The sequence below is a fragment of the Mustela lutreola genome, chromosome 6, assembly GCF_030435805.1.
Source record: "Mustela lutreola isolate mMusLut2 chromosome 6, mMusLut2.pri, whole genome shotgun sequence".
Classification (NCBI taxonomy): domain Eukaryota; kingdom Metazoa; phylum Chordata; class Mammalia; order Carnivora; family Mustelidae; genus Mustela; species Mustela lutreola.
The window spans coordinates 40049910-40067281 of NC_081295.1; the positions used below are offsets into that span (position 1 = coordinate 40049910).

The following is a 17372-nucleotide window of genomic DNA, read 5'->3' on the forward strand; positions in this document are numbered from 1 at the left end:
TGTATTATTTTCTTTAGAATCTCTCATAGCATCAAGTACAGGCTCAAAGTAACAGTAGCAACGGCTTTCTTGCATACACCGCCTTAAGGGAAACACATTTTCCATGACTTCTTAAAGAAATAGTTCAGTTTAGCTTAGAGGTGAAACTGAAAAGCTTCGTCACAAAAACTTAGTCCAACACTAGCCCATCCGTCCGCAGGTCTCTTGTGAGAAAAGGGAGGGGAGATACAACACAGTTTACCAAGCAGAGTTGAAAACTTAGTTTTTATCTTTCCCGCGGGTGCCTGAACGACCAACCGCATTAATATACCGTAGTACTCTGCGCCACTTCCGTTCGCGCATTTTAATTACGTCAGGCATCAGCTCTCGCGGTATCACCCGATGCTGTAGCCCCTTAATATAGATCTCGCGAAATTTGTTCTACAGTTCCAAACCGGCCACTCACTCTCTCCCACCCCACCCCCAATCTGCCCTTCCTTTCCCAGTCTCAGTCACAAAATTCTCCCCTCCCCTTTCTGGAGCTCCCAGCCCTCCACCTATTTCCGATTTCAGGCCGGAACCGGAAGTTCGGTGGGCGGGCCCGGCGGCGGAAAACGCAGAGGAGCCGGAGCCGGGACTCGGCTGTAGCCGCTGTCCCTGTCCCCGCCACGGTTCGCCGTGGCTTCAGTCTGAAGGTCGGTCCGGAGACGGGTGGGCGCGGCTCTCCCCCGGAGTGTCGGGGTGGCAGCCTTCCCGGGCCCCCCGGGCTCCGTAAGGGATCATGTCTACAGCCTCCGCCGCTTCCTCCTCTTCCTCGTCTTCGGCCGGTGAGATGATCGAAGCCCCCTCCCAAGTCCTCAACTTTGAAGAGATCGATTACAAGGAAATCGAGGTGGAAGAGGTGAGTGAAGCCTAACACCGGGGCACCGAAATCGGCCTTTGAGTGGTGCCTACTCTTTAAGGTGCTTCCCCTGGCCCCTCTTGATTCTTAGGGCCCCTTCGGTCCACTCGGGAGTCCCCACACAGGCTAGGTATAGAGCGGACTTTGCCTTCAGATGGTCTGGGGAAGCTTGCTTTTTGCTCACTTCGGCGCTCTTGTTTGGTCGGTGCCTGGAGTTCGGTTATCTCAAACAGCTCAACTGGTGAGATGGTGTGGTCCACCAGTTCGTGTGTGTGTGTGTGTGTGTGTGTGTGTCTCCAACGATTGTATTATGTTTGACTTATAGCTCAGTGCCCGGTACGTAAATGCTTGTTAAATAAAGTGTTTCCCCAGCTATCGAATGATTCCTCACTTTCGCTGATTCTGTAGAGTAGTAGTCATAATATTAAATGTTCTACCTTCCGTTGGACTAATTTGGATAAATTTTACTGTTAGTAATGTAGACTGTGATGAAAACCTGCTTCAAGGTAGCATATTCCGAAGAGATAATTAATGATCTCGGTGACAACCGCAATATAACACCAAACCAGAAATCACTATTAGGAAACCCAAATCCATTCTTCATTCTGTAATAAGATATTTTAGGGAAAGATAATAATGTGCTTTTAACATATTGTTTGTTTATAAATATACAGAGTAGATTGATTCTAAGGACCACAAAATTTAGGGAAGTAAAAACTGTACATATTTTAAAGAGTCACTTTAGAAAGTGTTAAACCTTTAGCTGAAAATAGTATCTATCAGTTACCATTTATTCTTCATTTTTAAAATTTGTTAAATACCTTGCAGTGTATATGCCATAAAGAACACTGTGTGGGGGGCGCCTGGGTGGCTCAGTGGGTTAAGCCGCTGCCTTCGGCTCAGGTCATGATCTCAGGGTCCTGGGATCAAGTCCCGCATTGGGCTCTCTGCTCAGCAGGGAACCTGCTTCCCTCTCTCTCTGCCTGCCTCTCCATCTACTTGTGATCTCTCTCTGTCAAATAAATAAATAAAATCTTTAAAAAAAAAAAAAAAAAAGAACACTGTGTGTCCTATGTTGCAGACTCTTAGCGAATTATCTCTACTTTGAAAATCCAAAATTCTTTTTAGATAGTGGCAAGCTAAAGTAGTGAGAAAATTATCATTCAACAAATAATTTTTTTCTATGCATGTTTTGGAAGAAAAATGGATTCCTTAATCATATCTTTTTGTGGCATAAAGTAATCTTTGAGAACAGCCTCATTTTGCAAGGTAGCATAAACAAGGCTTTTGGAGTTAGCCATGTGATTTGAAGCCAGTTTCCTAACTAATCCCTTTGAGCATTATAGTGTTATCCCTTAACTATAAAACAGGGATAATAATTTCTATGTAATTTTATCTGTGCACTTCCTATTATGCAATAAAATCAAAACACCCAACACAGTACCTGACACTAACTACTAGGAAACTGAGTTCTAGAGAGGAACAGTAACCTTCTTTAAGGTCACCTGGCTAAAAGAAGGCCCTAGATTTTGAAAAGAGGGGGGAATTTATTTGTGATCATGGGGGGGGGGTGTTTTCTATTGAGGCTATGTTAAATTCCTTTTTCAGAAGTGGATAGTTGATCTGCTTTCATGGATTTCTTTTTTAAGAATAAAAATTCAGTGAGTCAGTATAAAAGAATTGCAGTTTTTAAATAAGCATTTACGTCTACTCTGTGGCAAACTGCTGTACTTGTAGACTACAAATTGTTATATAATAATAACTTGTACTTCACCGTCTACCAAATGCTTTCACAGACTTACATCATTTGATTCTTACAACCTTCATTTTCTGACACTATTTTCTAAAGCATTTACATTATTGCTTCTTGGAAGAATGGAAGTTAGTGAGGGGACATTAATCATTTTACTGCTCTTCCCAGAAAACCATTTAAATTCTGATAAAGTTTTACGTTTCTAAAGATATTTCTTTCAGTTTAGATATTGTTTCAGCCTTTCTTTAGTATACTTAGGATATTCCTAAGGAGTAAATTTGTGTTTTCAGATGAAAATTTCTAATACTAGTTGGTTATCTAGTTTAGTTTTCATTTTTTTAATACCCAGTATATTTTCACTTTAAGGATTGAATTTGGACCTTTCTGTTGTTGAAAACATACGTAATTCCCATTACATTCATTTGCACACATTAAAACAGTGTTCTATAATCCAGCGTTTATATAGGTACTTAGTTAATAATTATTTCTGAACTTAGATTTTGCTTCTATATTAAAATCAAAAATAAGCGAACAAAGAAAGATGACCAGAAACAAAAAGTATTTTACATTGCTTTTAGTATTTCATATTATACAAATACATTGTCTATAAATAAAATTAAATTTGTATTTCTTAAGTAACAGTGTAATTGAAGCAGCATTATATTGATTCAGTTAGAAACTGTGTAAGAAAAATACTCCAACCACAAGCCAGATATGCAGTCATTTCGTAGATGCATATTTTTAAGGCATCAGCTGATTATAATCCTTACATTCCTAATCTTGTGACTCAGTAATATCAGGGCAGCACTTCCTAAATTCAGTTCTGATATCAAATTATGTGAGGTCTCAGCCTCAGAAACTTATATAGGTTTGGGGCTTTGGGGGGTTTTTTATTATTTTGGGTTTTTTGTGTTTTGTTTTGTTTTGTTTTGAAGCCACCTGGTTTTTACCATTCTGGATCTGAGTGAAGAGAATGTTAAAATAAATTGTGAGGTATGTACATTGAAGACAAGGTTGCAAAAGTGGTAAAAGCAGTGTGGTGTGTTTAGAAGTGTGCTAGACTGGGTGTTTTAAAAAATTGAATGCCGTACTGATTCTAGCGTAATATATTTCAGTAGCTTTGAACAGGTAACTTAATTTTTCTGGGTCTCTGACTTTTCATGTGAACTGAAGGATTAAATATGATCATTTAAGGTGTCTTCCAGTTCTAAAATGAAAACACATTTATTATTTCTAGTATTTTTGCTCTGTTTCCACAGTAAGCTTTACATGATCTCTTGTGGAATGTAGTTGGTAACTAACCCTGGTTAGACAAGACAAATATCCCTATTTTACAGATTCTGACAAATGGTCATAGAGTTTGATTTACTAGAATCAATTACTAGAAGCTTCATACCTAAGTAAATGGTAGAGCTGGGAACTTTGAATTTGAAATATCTCACTCATGAGTCAGTTGCTCTTTCTGCTGGATTTACAGTGAAGCACTCTGACCAAACCTTGTTCTGAGAATGGAGAAACAAAATACTGATTTTCTTTATGGTGGTTGGTCCTACACATTTAGTGAACATTCTCATCTGTTTACAATACAGCTAAGGTACTGTGAAAGATGAATATAAGAATGCTAGGATACTCTCCTTGAAATTTTTTTTTTAAGATTTTATTTATTTATTTGACAGAGATCACAAGTAAGTGGAGAGGCAGGCAGGCAGAGAGAGAGAGAGAGAGAGAGAGAGAGGAGGAAGCAGGCTCCCTGCTGAGCAGAGAGCCTGATGCGAGGCTCCATCCCAGGACCCTGGGATCGTGACCTGAGCGAAGGCCCACTGAGCCACCCAGATGCCCTGACTCCTTGAAATTTTTGACTTATTGTGAGACTAGAATAAACACAGAACAGTTAATTAACATTTTTAGAACCATGAATTTAAAACTGTAGCTATAGATAACTGAGCACTGAAGCCATAATTTGAAAGTAGGGTTAATCACAGAAGACTTCATTGTATGGAAAATAGTTTGAAGCCAGATTTTGAATAAAGTAAGCATCACACATTGGGAAAGGTACAAAGGTGAATTTTCTTTGCACTTGCTCCTCTACCTAGCATTCTCTTCTCCCAAGAACTTCACATGGCTGGCTCCTCTCACCAAGTCCCAGCTCAAATGTTTAATCCTTAGGGAAACTTTCCCAGATCTTCATCAGTTCCAATATCCTTTGTGGAACTTAACCAGTAAACAAAATTATGTATCCCCCAGCAAAACGTTATATGTTATTCATATAACACCAATGCGTAGCACCCAGTTTTTCTATAAATATTTGTTGAATGAGTAGTTTGAAGTTATCACAGCATAATTATGAAGATTTGGTGCTCATCCAGTTTTTCATATTGCATGTGATAAAACCAGAGGTTGCAGTAAGTTTGTGATTTGGCTTAGGCAGCATTTACACTAGAAATGAAATCTGATTCTCTGTCTAAATGTTGATTCCATTATACTCCATTATACCTAGCAAATACATTTGTTTAGCAGGGATTTTAAAAGTGCTGTGAAGGGTCAGATGCTGTAAGTAAACCACGTATTGGTGGGCTTTTACTAACATCCTAAAAAGACCCTATTTGGCATGGCTGCTTTTTAAAAGGGAGACCTATGGTGTTGACATCAAGTATAATAGGAGCAATGTACATATTATCACTACAGTACTTATATGTTATTAAGCTTTATTATAGAGACCCAAAGGGTTTGTTTTAAAGGGGAAATATAGAAAGAACTTTGGCAGTGATGTATATTTTGTAATTTTAGAGGTATATGGGCAACATAATGGAGAAAAGCCTCATTTATAATGGCCTGAAAAAACGGAGTCTGTAGATTTGTGAGTCAGTACTTAATTGTGGATATCCAGAATTATTAATAAACTCTTCCATGTGAAACTTAATGATATTTGGTTTCATTAGAAATCTGAAATTGTTATCACAATGAAGAGATAGGCACATGATAACTTGTAGGGGGGGCTTAAAAGGTGACATGGGCATATTACTTGAAAGAAAGGCCTACTAATTAGGTCAGATGTCTATGCCAGATTTTAAAAGACTGCATGAAAATTCAAAAGTAAGTTTGGATAATCAAAGCTTTACTTTTATGTTGTCAAGCCTGTCTTGTCAGCAGATGGCAGTTCTATTCTGCCACAGTTTATTAATAGATATTGAAGTTCTAAGTTCTGAAATAGTTGGAGGCTCTAAGTTCTAACAAATAAATATAAGATCTATGCTTGTTCTGTCATGTTCCATATTTCTAGCCAGAGCAGTGGCAGCACAGCCAGGGACCATTCACATAGTCCACAGAGCAGGGCCAAATCAAAGTGACAACTATAGTCACTGAACTAAAAATAACATGAATTGGGGACAATTAAGAATTATTTTGTAGTAAATTAAGAGCATGTAAGCATCCTTCACCATTTAATATAGCTTAGGTAGGCTTTTTGTTTTGTTTGTTCATTAGTTTTTAATAATATGACTTGAATAAAGGAATAGTCTTCCATCCTAAAGAAATTAGTTTTTAAAGGAGTTGCTTTCCTTAAACTCACAGAATGAATTCTGATTTTGACTTTTAATGCTTTTAGTGCTTTTTAATATTAATTACTTTTATTAGTGCTTTTTAATATTAATTGCATATAAATATTCCCATTATCATATTTTTATGTTCTATTTTTTATTTAAAAATTACATTTAAACTTTGCTTTTACTATATGAAACTGAAGTTGTGGACCCCAAACCAAGAGGACTACACCACAGGGGAAAGATGCATATCATAAAAGAATTAATCTAACAACATTTTTTTTTTTTAAGATTTTATTTATTTATTTGACAGAGAGAGATCACAAGTAGGCAGAGAGGCAGGCAGAGAGAGAGGAGGAAGCAGACTCCCTGCTGAGCAGAGAGCCCGATGCGGGACTCGATCCCAGGACCCTGAGATCATGACCTGAGCCGAAGGCAGCGGCTCAACCCACTGAGCCACCCAGGCGCCCTCTAACAACATTTTAATTTAGAAAACATTCATAAATTTGGGGGAAATATTTCTAAATTAACTTCCCTTTTAAAACCAAAATCCTCTTAGTATTGCTCTGTTCTTCTATTTTTACAGAGGAGAGATTGTGAAAAATAGCTAATATCTATTTCTGGGTTTGCCATTTTGTATGGATTTTGTGTGATAGGGGAGATGCTTGTAATTTGGATGTGTGCCCTTTTTACCCCCTTGCCGAAAATTGATCTTTGGAGAAAGCAGTCATTCAGAATAATTGTTAATGATGATATGTCAAAGAAACTTATGTTATTTGGATATGAATACAACCCAGAAAGCATATTGATTTGTCAACTTGAATTAGAAATTTAGTAGCAAGTAAAAAGTACTTCCTTTCCTTGTCTTGTAATTTGAATATTGGGTTTTTCATTGTTTCCCTCAGTTGCCAATGTGTCTCAACTTGTCATCTATGCTACTCATTTCTGTGACCTACTGTGTGTCAAGAAAAACACTTGGGTTGCTCACAAGAATCCCCTTTTCCTTTCTTCCTGCCCAAGGTAGCCTCTTAGTGCTCTGGGAGACTTTCATAAATAATGTCAACTGGTCTATGTGATGGCTTCCACCAGAATATTTTGTTTCACTATTAATTATGTTTTTAATATGACCTAATGTTGTCATTCTCAAACCAGAATCACCTGAAGAGCTTATTAAAACCCAGAATCCTGGACCCTACCCTCAAACTCCGTACTTTTGGGTTGGAACCTTAGAATTTATATTTCTCACAAATATTCTGGTGATGCTGATGCTTTTGATCCACAGACCACACTTTGAGAGAGCCATTGAATTAATGCTTTGCTGTTTTGCATTTGCTTTCTTGTCACACTCTTCTGTTGCCTGCTACAGTACTGACTGTTCCTTCCCAATTTTTGCTGGTTCTTCCTCCTGTGTGTTCTAGATGTTGAAGTTCTTTGGAACTCAATTCTGGATCCCTAGTATTTAGATTCTGTTTTTTGGTAATCTCACCCAGTTGATTGACTAGAAATAACCAACTAAATGCTGTTATTTAATTGCTAAATGTGTTATTTTTAAAAACATGTTTTATATATATATATATATAAAATTTTCTTATTATCCTTCATTATCCTGTTGCTTAATCTAGACATTATCTTGATTCATCTCTTCCTCTCCACCCATCCTGCTGCATGCAGACCATCAGCAAGCTCTTTTTTTTTTTTTCTTTTTTATTTGAGACAGAGAGAGAAAGAAGCTTAAGCAGGGAGACAGGAGCAGTGGGAAAGGGAGAAGCAGACTCCCCACTGAGCAAGGATCCTGATGTGGGGCTTGATCCCAGGACTCTCAGATCATGACCTGAGCCAAAGGCAGTCACTTAATCAACTGAGCCACTCTGGTGCTCCACAAGCTCATTTAACCCTACTATAAAACATATCCCAGATCTGCCCATTTTTCTGCACTATCATCAGTCATGTCCTCACAGCTCTTCTCTCTTGCTTGAGCTGCTGTAATAGCCTCATATCTGGTCTCTCTATATATTCTAGCTTCCCTACAATCCATTTTTCATGTAAGAGCTAGAATGATTTTTTTAAATATAAAATCATATCACATCATTTCTTCTTAAACTCCTTCTGTTTCTTCCCATTGCACTTAGACTGAAATCCAAACTCCTTTTCATGATGGAGAGTGTTATTCAGGATCCAGACTCTGCCTGTCTCTCCAGCCTTATCTTGCATCACTCTTCCTTCTCCCGCTATGCACTACCCACACCAAACCTTCCAAGTATTTCTCTAGGTCATCACTAAAACGTCACCTTTCTCAGTGCAGCTTTACGGACTACCCTGTTTGAAATAGGCGGCGGGGGGGGGGGGGGGGGTACAATACATTTGTACACACAGTATTTTTCTCTTTTTCTTCTTAGCACACTTGTGATTTACTAAAATATATGTGTTTTCTTGTATATCTTGCTTCCTCTTTATTTGTCTTTCTCCACAAGAATATAAGCAGTAGGAACAAGGATTATGGTTTATTTTGTTAGCTTCTGTACCTTGAGGGTCTAGGATACCACCTAGTTTATAGATGGAGTTCAGATATTGTTGAATAGGGAATAGTGGGTTATCCCATCCCTTCTTATGGCCTTCATATTACTTGTTTCTTCTTTGGTTGGTTCCTTCGATCATTCAAGTACCAAGTTAGTAACATCCCAAGGTTTCCACTAGTCTCTGTCCTCTCATCCTCATTTTGTGTTTTCTACATGGCATTTTTTGTAGTCTGGTATTTTTCTCATTCATCTTTTTGTCTGTTGATTGTCGTCCCCCCACCTTCCTTAATTAAAAGCACATTCAGTGTAGATCAGGGCTTTTGTCTTGTTTATTGCTGTATCTCTGGTATCCTAAATGGTAGGACGTAGTAGACATTAAAGAAAGTACTGGTGTAAGGAGTGAACAAAATAAGTTCATTATTCTCTTGGCATGAACTTCACCTTTATCCCTCTTGAAAGGAGAACTTACCTGTCCTTCCTCCATTGGCCTACACTGATTCTCCAAAACTGCTGAGCTCCCTGTATTTGAATTATCTGCCATCCCACAGTCTATGATATAGGTTCCAACAATTTGCTCTACCACAGCCTCCTTCCAGCAGTGTGGAAAACTCTAATTTTCAGTTGCCTCACTTTTCTCTTGAGAAGAGTTTTTTGTATCATTTCCATGTTCTCTTGGGACTGAGAGAGCCAGAGTAGGGCCTCCCTTTGTCTGCCTCCTTTGCATTCTCCATCATCTGTAGCTTTCCTTGTTAGCTAAGCTGCATGAGGCAGCCCTCTCTTAGGGATCTCTTTGAGAAGTGGAAAGGATAAGTCCTTTCTGCCCTCAAATTCCTAAACCTGTCCTGCATCCCTAAGCCTATTCCCTGAAGGAGAGGGGGTGTTACTTTAGCCACCATCATAGACTATCCTTTGGCTTACTTTAGCAGTTAAGTACTTAAAAATTTATTTTTTTTTTAAAGATTTTGTTTATTTATTTGTCAGAGAGAGAGCTAGAGAGCAAGCACGCGCGAGAGAGCAAGCACAGGCAGACAGAGTGGCAGGCAGAGGCAAAGGGAGAAGCAAGGAGCCCGATGTGGGACTCGATCCCAGGACGCTGGGATCATGACCTGAGCCGAAGGCAGCCGCCCAACCAACTGAGCCACCCAGGCGTCCCCTTAAAAAATTATTTAACTCTTGTTTTGTCTTGAATTATTTTTCTACCTCACAAGGTCAGTTCTTTTTTTTTTTCCTTGTTAACTCTTAATGTCTCTACATTTATGCCTTTGAAAAAATGGGAGGTTTTTTTTGATATTGCATTCTGAATGACCAACTGTGTATTTCTTAATATATATTTGGCCTTTTTCACAGTTCCTGGCTCACAGCTCCCAAAACCCTCAAAAGTTCATAATTGAAGAGAGAGATAAAAATCTCTTTCTCTATTTCTCGTATGTTTTGTCTTTGTCTCTCTCTCTCTCTCATATGTTGGTATTGTTTACAATAGTCATTATTGTATTTATTGGTATTATTTACATTACATTATTTACAATAGTCAAAATATGGAAGTAGCCTAAGTGTCCATTGACTGATGAATGGATAAAGATGATGTGGTATGTTGGTATGTTAATGAGGCTACTTTGAACACTACCAAAGGATGGGGGTTGGTGCAAGGAGAAGCTACTTTGTGATTAGAAGGGTGGAAATTTCATTGCCATCCCCTTGACCTTCAAGGAGGGGAGAGGAGAAAAAAGGAGAAGGGCTGGAGGTCAGACCATTTGCCAATAACCAAAGATTAATCGATCATACCTATCTTATGAGGCCTCTATAAAAACCCAAAAGAACAGTGTTTGGAGAACTTCCAGGTTGGTGAACACATAGAGGTGCTAGGAGAGTGGCTTTCCTGAAGAGGTCATGGAAATCCTCTACCCTTTCCGCATACCTTACCCTGTGGTTCTCTTCCATCTGGTGGTTTCTGAGTTATATCCTTTTATAATAAACTGGTAATCTAGTAAGTAAAATGTTAAAGTTTTGTGAGCCACTCTAGCAAATTAAATGAACCCAAGGAGGGAGCAATTGGAACCTCCAGTCTGTAGCCATGGTCAGAAGCACAAGTGACACCTGGACTTGTGACTGGCATCTGAAGTTGTGGGAGGAAGGGGCAGGTTTGTAGACTGGAGCCCTTAATTTGCAGGATCTGATGCTATGTCCTGGTAGATAGTGTCAGAATTGAACTGAATTACAAGATACCCAGCTGGTATCTGAGCATTGCTTGGTGGTATGGAGAAAGTCCTCTTTGTTCATTGGAAATGGTGATCAGAATCATTTGATACACAGAAATTTAATTTTTTAAGCATTGATTCTGTGCTTCTAACGTCACTCCTTCAAATTCATAGCAATTATTTTTTTGATCATGATTTTCAGTTTATGTATACAACCTTAGGCATCTTATACTTTCTTTACTATCATTTTGTATATGTTTCACTGTATATGTGAACTATCTTATGGCCCTAACATGAGTGGAGGCTTTTTTATTAAGCCATGGGCTCTCATCTTAATAGAATATGCCTGTTTTATATTTCAATGTTCCCAGAAATTAGTTTCTTTAGCAAATGGAAGAAAGTTTATCATGTCCTTTTTTGTTAAATTATGTTCCCATGATTTTAAGTTGAAAACTCAAGATTCAGCCATTATCTCAGCACTAGATGGCACTTTTGCTTCACAACTAGTCATACAACACCTAACAGTTTTTGTGACAAGTGAATGATCCACAAATGTAATGTTTGGAATTCCTGCATGGGTATTCCTGAGAATAGGAAAATGAAACAGGAGGAGACTTACTAAGTACCAGTTGCTTTGAGGTATTTTTAAATACACGGTTGAAGAATATTTTAAATTCATAATCATTATTTCGTAGTAATATTAATAATCTGGTCTCTATCCATACCTTCTTAGCCTAATGTTGCCATAAAGTTGAAATTTCTTTCAGGACCTTTTTTGCTGTCCATCATAGCTAATTGTGAGACAAATGAGTAGTATCACTTCTTACACTGATTCATACCTAACTCTAAGCACTTTAGTCTTCTGTAGGATTTAAGAAAATGCATGGGTTTGGCTTTCTTAAGAACCCTATAGATATCACTGAGGACACTGTAAGCATCTCCCTTTTACTGTTGAGAAAACAGAATTGCAGAGATGTTAATCTCCCCAGCATTAATAGCTAGTATGTAGACAGGACCTGTATTCAAACTCAAGTCTGTTGGTTTTTAGAGCCAAGATCTGCTCTTTCCTTTACTCTGATGGTGCCAGGTTTAGCCAATACCTATTCATGTTAAAGTAACTGGATGACTAGTGCAATGATTGATGTTGGTTTCTTTCTCTGACAAGAGATATAACTCAACACCCAAAAACAACCCAATTAAAAAGTGGGCCAAATACACAAACAGACATTTCTCCAAAGAGGACATAATAGATGGCCAGACATGTGAAAATATGACCACATCACTCATCATCAGAGAATTACAGTTCAAAACTATAATGATATATCACCTCACATCTGTCAGAGTGGCTAAAATCAAAAACAGCAAGAAACAGCACGTGTTGGTAAGGATGTGGAGAGAAAGGAACCCTGGTGTGGTGTTGATGGGAATGCAGACTGGTAGAGCCATTGTGGAAAACAGTATAGAAGTTCTTTAAAAAGTTAAAAAAAAAAAAAAAAAGAAAGAAAGAAAAGAAAAGAAAGAAAGAACTACCCTGTGATCTAGTAATTGCATTACCAGATATTTACCCAAAAAAATAAGAAAACACTAAAGGGATACATGCCACCCCCAGGTTTATTGCAGCATTATTTACAATAGTCAAGATATGGAAGTAGCCTAAGTGTCCATTGACAAATGGATAAAGATGATGTGGTGTGGATATGTACACACGCACATGAATGCAACAGGAACATTTTTCAGCCAGAAAAAAAGAATGAAGTCTTGCCATTTGCAACAACCTGGATTGGATATAGCCAGAAAGTATTATGCCAAGCTAATCAGTCAGAGACAAATACCATATGGTTTCACTCATATGTGGAATTTAAGAAATAAAACAGAAGGACCAAGGAAAAATAAAAAGACAAACCAAGAAACAGACTCTTAACTATAGAGAACAAATGGATGGTTACCAAAGGGGAGGTGGAAGGGGGAATGGATGAAATAGGTAACAGGGATTAAAGAGTATACTTACCATGATAAGCACTGAATAATGTATACTTACCATGATAAGTATACTTACATACTTACATACTTACATACTTATCAAGTATACTTACCATGATAAGTATACTTACATACTTATCATGGTAAGTATAAGAGTATAAGAGTATACCTACCATGATAAGCACTGAATAATGTATGCAGCACTGAATATAATGATTCAACAATAAATTGTTGAATCACTATATTGTACACCTAAAACTAATATAACACTGTCTGTTAACTATTCTGGAATTAAAACTAAAAACTTAAAAAAATACTTAGAGATGACAAAATAAAATAGAGAAGAATGTGAGAATAGAGGAGAATGCATGAAAAGCGCATAGGCTAGTACCTGGCACATGGTGAACGTTCAATAAATGGCCCATGGTTTAACCATTTGGGTAGTTTTATATATTATTTAACATGAAAAACGTCTATACTGCTTTGTGTAACATATGAAATAGAACTATGACTAGAGTGGCCATATATCCCAGTTTACAGCCACCGTCCTGGTAATTACTAGCACTTTCTTCTTACTCTAAAAAGAGTTCTGATATAAATAATAAATTACCTAATCACCCTAGCTATAGCCAGCTTTGTTACAGAAGAGCTTTGTACCCAGGGATTTGTGCTTGAAAGTTTGTCTAAAGTAAAAACTCCTCTAAGGAAAGATAACTGGTAGTTTTCTGACATAGAATAGAGATAGGTGTGTGTATATTAGCATCCTTAACATTCTGGTGTTAAACTCTCTGGCATCAAACCGCACTTGCTCTTTACGAAGGAATATAGCCTTGGGCAAGTTAGTTTCCTTCTTTAAAACTAGGTACTTTATCTGTAAAATAACAATAGCACTAGTACCTGTCTCCTGTGGTTATGTAAGTGGGGTAATGTGAGTAAAGCATTATAGAAAGTGCATCATAAATGAGAGATGTACAGAGGTAGATATTTCACTTAAGGAGAAAGCATTGATACGAAGTACTTAGATACATTGGGAACTGAAAAATTGGAGTAGATGACACTTAACTAAGATCCTTTACAGTGATAAAAATCTAATGGTTTTGATTTACAAGGATAAAAAGCTGTTCTTTTGTTGATTTTATATTACAGCAAATTTCAAACATTTGTGAAAGTAGAAAGCGTAGTGTGAGACAGCAGTGAACCCATGAGGTACCCATCACTTAGTTGTCAACAGTAATACAATACATAGCCAATCTTTCTTTTATAACTTTCAAAAATAACTTTAATAAGATATTTTACATATCATAAAATTCACCCATTTGAACTATTAGTCATTTGTACAAATTTGCCAAGTTATGGAACTGTCACCATAAATCAGTTTTCATACATTTTCATCCCTTTGGTAATATTCATTTTACTACTTTACAGCTAATCCCAGTTTTCACAGTCAGTTCCAAATAACCAGTGATCTATTTTTTATCTCTATGAATTAGCCTTTTCTAGACATTTCATGTCAACGGAATCATACAGGATGTGGTTTCTTGTGTCCAGCTTCTTTCACTTAGTATAGTGTGTTTGAGGTCCATTCACATTATAGCATGTATCAATTAGTAGTTCATTTCTTTCTCTTGAAAAGTATATTCTCTTGTATAGGTAATACCTTGTTTCATTTGTCTTTGCAGTCCCAGTGTTTTATCATCTGTATTTTTATCCTTTCACGTCTGTTTCATACCCCTACTGAACTATACAAAAGCTATATTTCATTAATATGATAGCTTAAAAACATTGATTGTACATTCTTGCTTTTTATATTTATTTTAGCAAACGTAGTCTTTCTGTCCTCTCATTCATCTTGCCAGTTTTAATTTGTTTTCTTGCTCCAGGGATCTTTGTTGGGTTTTACCTGACAATGAAGAGCTGTCTAGACTATAAACTTTCAGAGACAAGAGATAAGTTCATTTCTTTATTTCCTCACTTTAATGAAACACTGTATTTGCTCAGTGGCAAATCCAGATAGTGATGATTTCTAAATCTTTTAATAAGTCTTTCAAGTTGGCTTCAGTGTTCTATGTTGGGCTGAGTCTATTTATTTCTGATTCTCATGGGTGTTTGTTTTTTGTTTTGTTTTAACTCAGGTTGTTGGAAGAGGAGCCTTTGGAGTGGTTTGCAAAGCTAAGTGGAGAGCAAAAGATGTTGCTATTAAACAAATAGAAAGTGAATCTGAGAGGAAAGCTTTTATTGTAGAGGTAAGTTGAAATGTTTTTTCTAATGTATAATTCTTTACCAAAGATACTCTGTGAATTTAATATTATGAAAAAGTTATTTCCCAGTTGTCATTTCCCCATATACTTGAACCTTAGCAATTTGGTTGAACCAAAGATAATGCTGTAGAAACATTTTTCATTCACACTCTTAATTCTAATTAAAAATTGGGGGGAAAACACTGTTAACCACATAAATGAATTCATCCCTGAATTAAAATAACAGATCATCTGTGTAATTCAGATCTATTTCAAAGCATAGGATTTAAATTTTAGAATAGAAATGGTATTCTATCCCATTATCTAAAATTAAGGGAAATTTTATGCATTCATTATTGACTGAATATTTTTAGAAATTCAAATGAGATCACTTTACAGGGAAATAATTTCAAATTTGATTTTTTTTCTCATTTAGCGTGAAAATCTACAACTCTGTTCTCTTACAGATTCAGTGATCAAGAATTCAGTAATTATGAATTTAATAATCAATAGTAATTGTATTATCAGATTTATTCTTTATTAATTTTGAACTATTTTGTATATTAGATCACAGTAGTTCCTTAAATTAGTGGGTTTTTTTCCCTCATTGGCCAGTGGATAAGTGGTCTTTACCTTACAAACCTTTCTGAATTTATGTCTGTGGTTATATTTAATTATAATTTGCAAATATACTTTATGATATTTTTAAACATATAATATAGAGAATGAAAATTTAGTTGGGATACAATGAAGGGGATTTTTGTAATTAATTGAATGAGTTGAGAAATGTTGATAATTTGGGGTCCTCAGGAAGAGAAGGTGATCTCTAGTAGTATGCTCCAAGAGTGGCCTCAGCATTGCCTTATTCATGATTTTTGTTTATGGTTGAGATAAAGTCTAAAAGCGCATTGGCACTTTCACAAAACTAGCTAAGAGCATATGTGTTAAATGCTAGGAATTAGGAGTCAAAACATTATAATAAGTTGGATAAAAATATTTTATCAAGGTTATACATACAGGTAATTCAGATTGTCAAATAGTTCTCCACATAGTCTTATTTTTAAAACTTTTTAATACCCAGACCTCTTCCAGTCAAGTTTTTTGCTTATCAGAGGCAACTACTTTGAGCTCATCCCTTAGTTTGGTTTGTGTCCCCCAATCCAGGGACTCTAATCATTGTGATGATAAAGAGGTAGTCAGTCACTAAACTGAAGTCAGGAAAGGAGAGAATCTGGTCTGCCTTTGAACTAATCTCTCTGTTCCTTTGTTGGCTTATTTGCATAGATTCCTGGTAGTACCACCGGTCCAAACCTCTGTAGGTTTTATGAAATTAATCTCATTTCTGTTCACTTTTTCTCATTTTTTTTTTTTAGGTTTGCTGTGTCAGTTACTGCTAGTCATTTGCTTTATAGCTTTCAGAAACGTGCTGTTTCCTCATTTGACATTCTCTTAATCCTTCTGAATTTGTGCCTTGAAAAAATGTCTGTAATATCTTGGTAGTATTTGGGGAAGGAGCAGAAATAAATGCTTAAGGGACACCTGGGTGGCTTAGTTGGTTAAATGTTTGCCTTTGGCTCAGGTCAGATCTCAGGGTCCTGGGATCAAGTCCCACATTGGGCTCCCTGCCCAGTGGGGAGTCTGCTTGCGTCTCCCTTTGCCTGCTTCTCCCACTGCTTGTGCTGTCTCTCTCTCTGACAAATAAATAAAATAAAATCTTTAAAAAAGGAAGAAAGAAATTCTTAAATAATGTGCTATCCGAAGCTAAGTGCTAAACCTTTAGAAGATGAAATACAATAAATATATTTTTTGTATAATAAATGAATATAATAGTAATTTTTGTGTTAGGACTGAAAATACGCAAGTGTTGACTATAGAGAAATAGAGCTTTCTGGTGACATTTGGTAAAAAGGTTAACCTTCATATGAGCCAGCTGTATAGTGTGGATAATAGGAAAGAGAGAGGGGAAAAGACAGAAAAGAGAGGAGAAGGAAGAGTAAGTGCAGTTTGGGGGGACACATTAATAGAAGTTTGGGGTATAGAGCAAGAGAAACAGTACAGCCAAACCTCTCACTGACCTCAGTGTGATTCATTGGATTGGGGAAGATTATTTGCATAGGTACCTGGTACTATCATTAGGAAGTAGGGAGAACAGCTAGGAAAATACCATAGTGATTACTGCAGCAATTCATGGAATTACTAAGGCAGTGGTAGTGGGAATGGAGAGGATGCGATTAATTCAAGAGATGGGAGAAGGAAGAAGACCGTACACATA

At 36.9% G+C, this 17372-nt stretch overlaps 1 protein-coding gene across 3 annotated transcripts in view; it reads left to right on the forward strand.

Moving 5' to 3' along the window:
* Positions 1-449: 449 nt before the first annotated feature.
* Positions 450-17372, forward strand: part of MAP3K7 (mitogen-activated protein kinase kinase kinase 7) — a 76162-nt gene continuing 59239 nt past the window's right edge. For 2 of the 3 annotated variants that reach the window (XR_009354543.1, XM_059177062.1), the window contains exons 1-2: positions 450-880; positions 14996-15106. Coding sequence is in view for 2 of the 3 variants with exons in the window: in XM_059177062.1 (XP_059033045.1) it covers positions 761-880; positions 14996-15106 (231 nt within the window). In the remaining variant the exon portion in view is untranslated. The remainder of the gene's footprint in view (positions 881-14995; positions 15107-17372) is intronic. The other variant, XM_059177063.1, reaches the window with a different exon arrangement.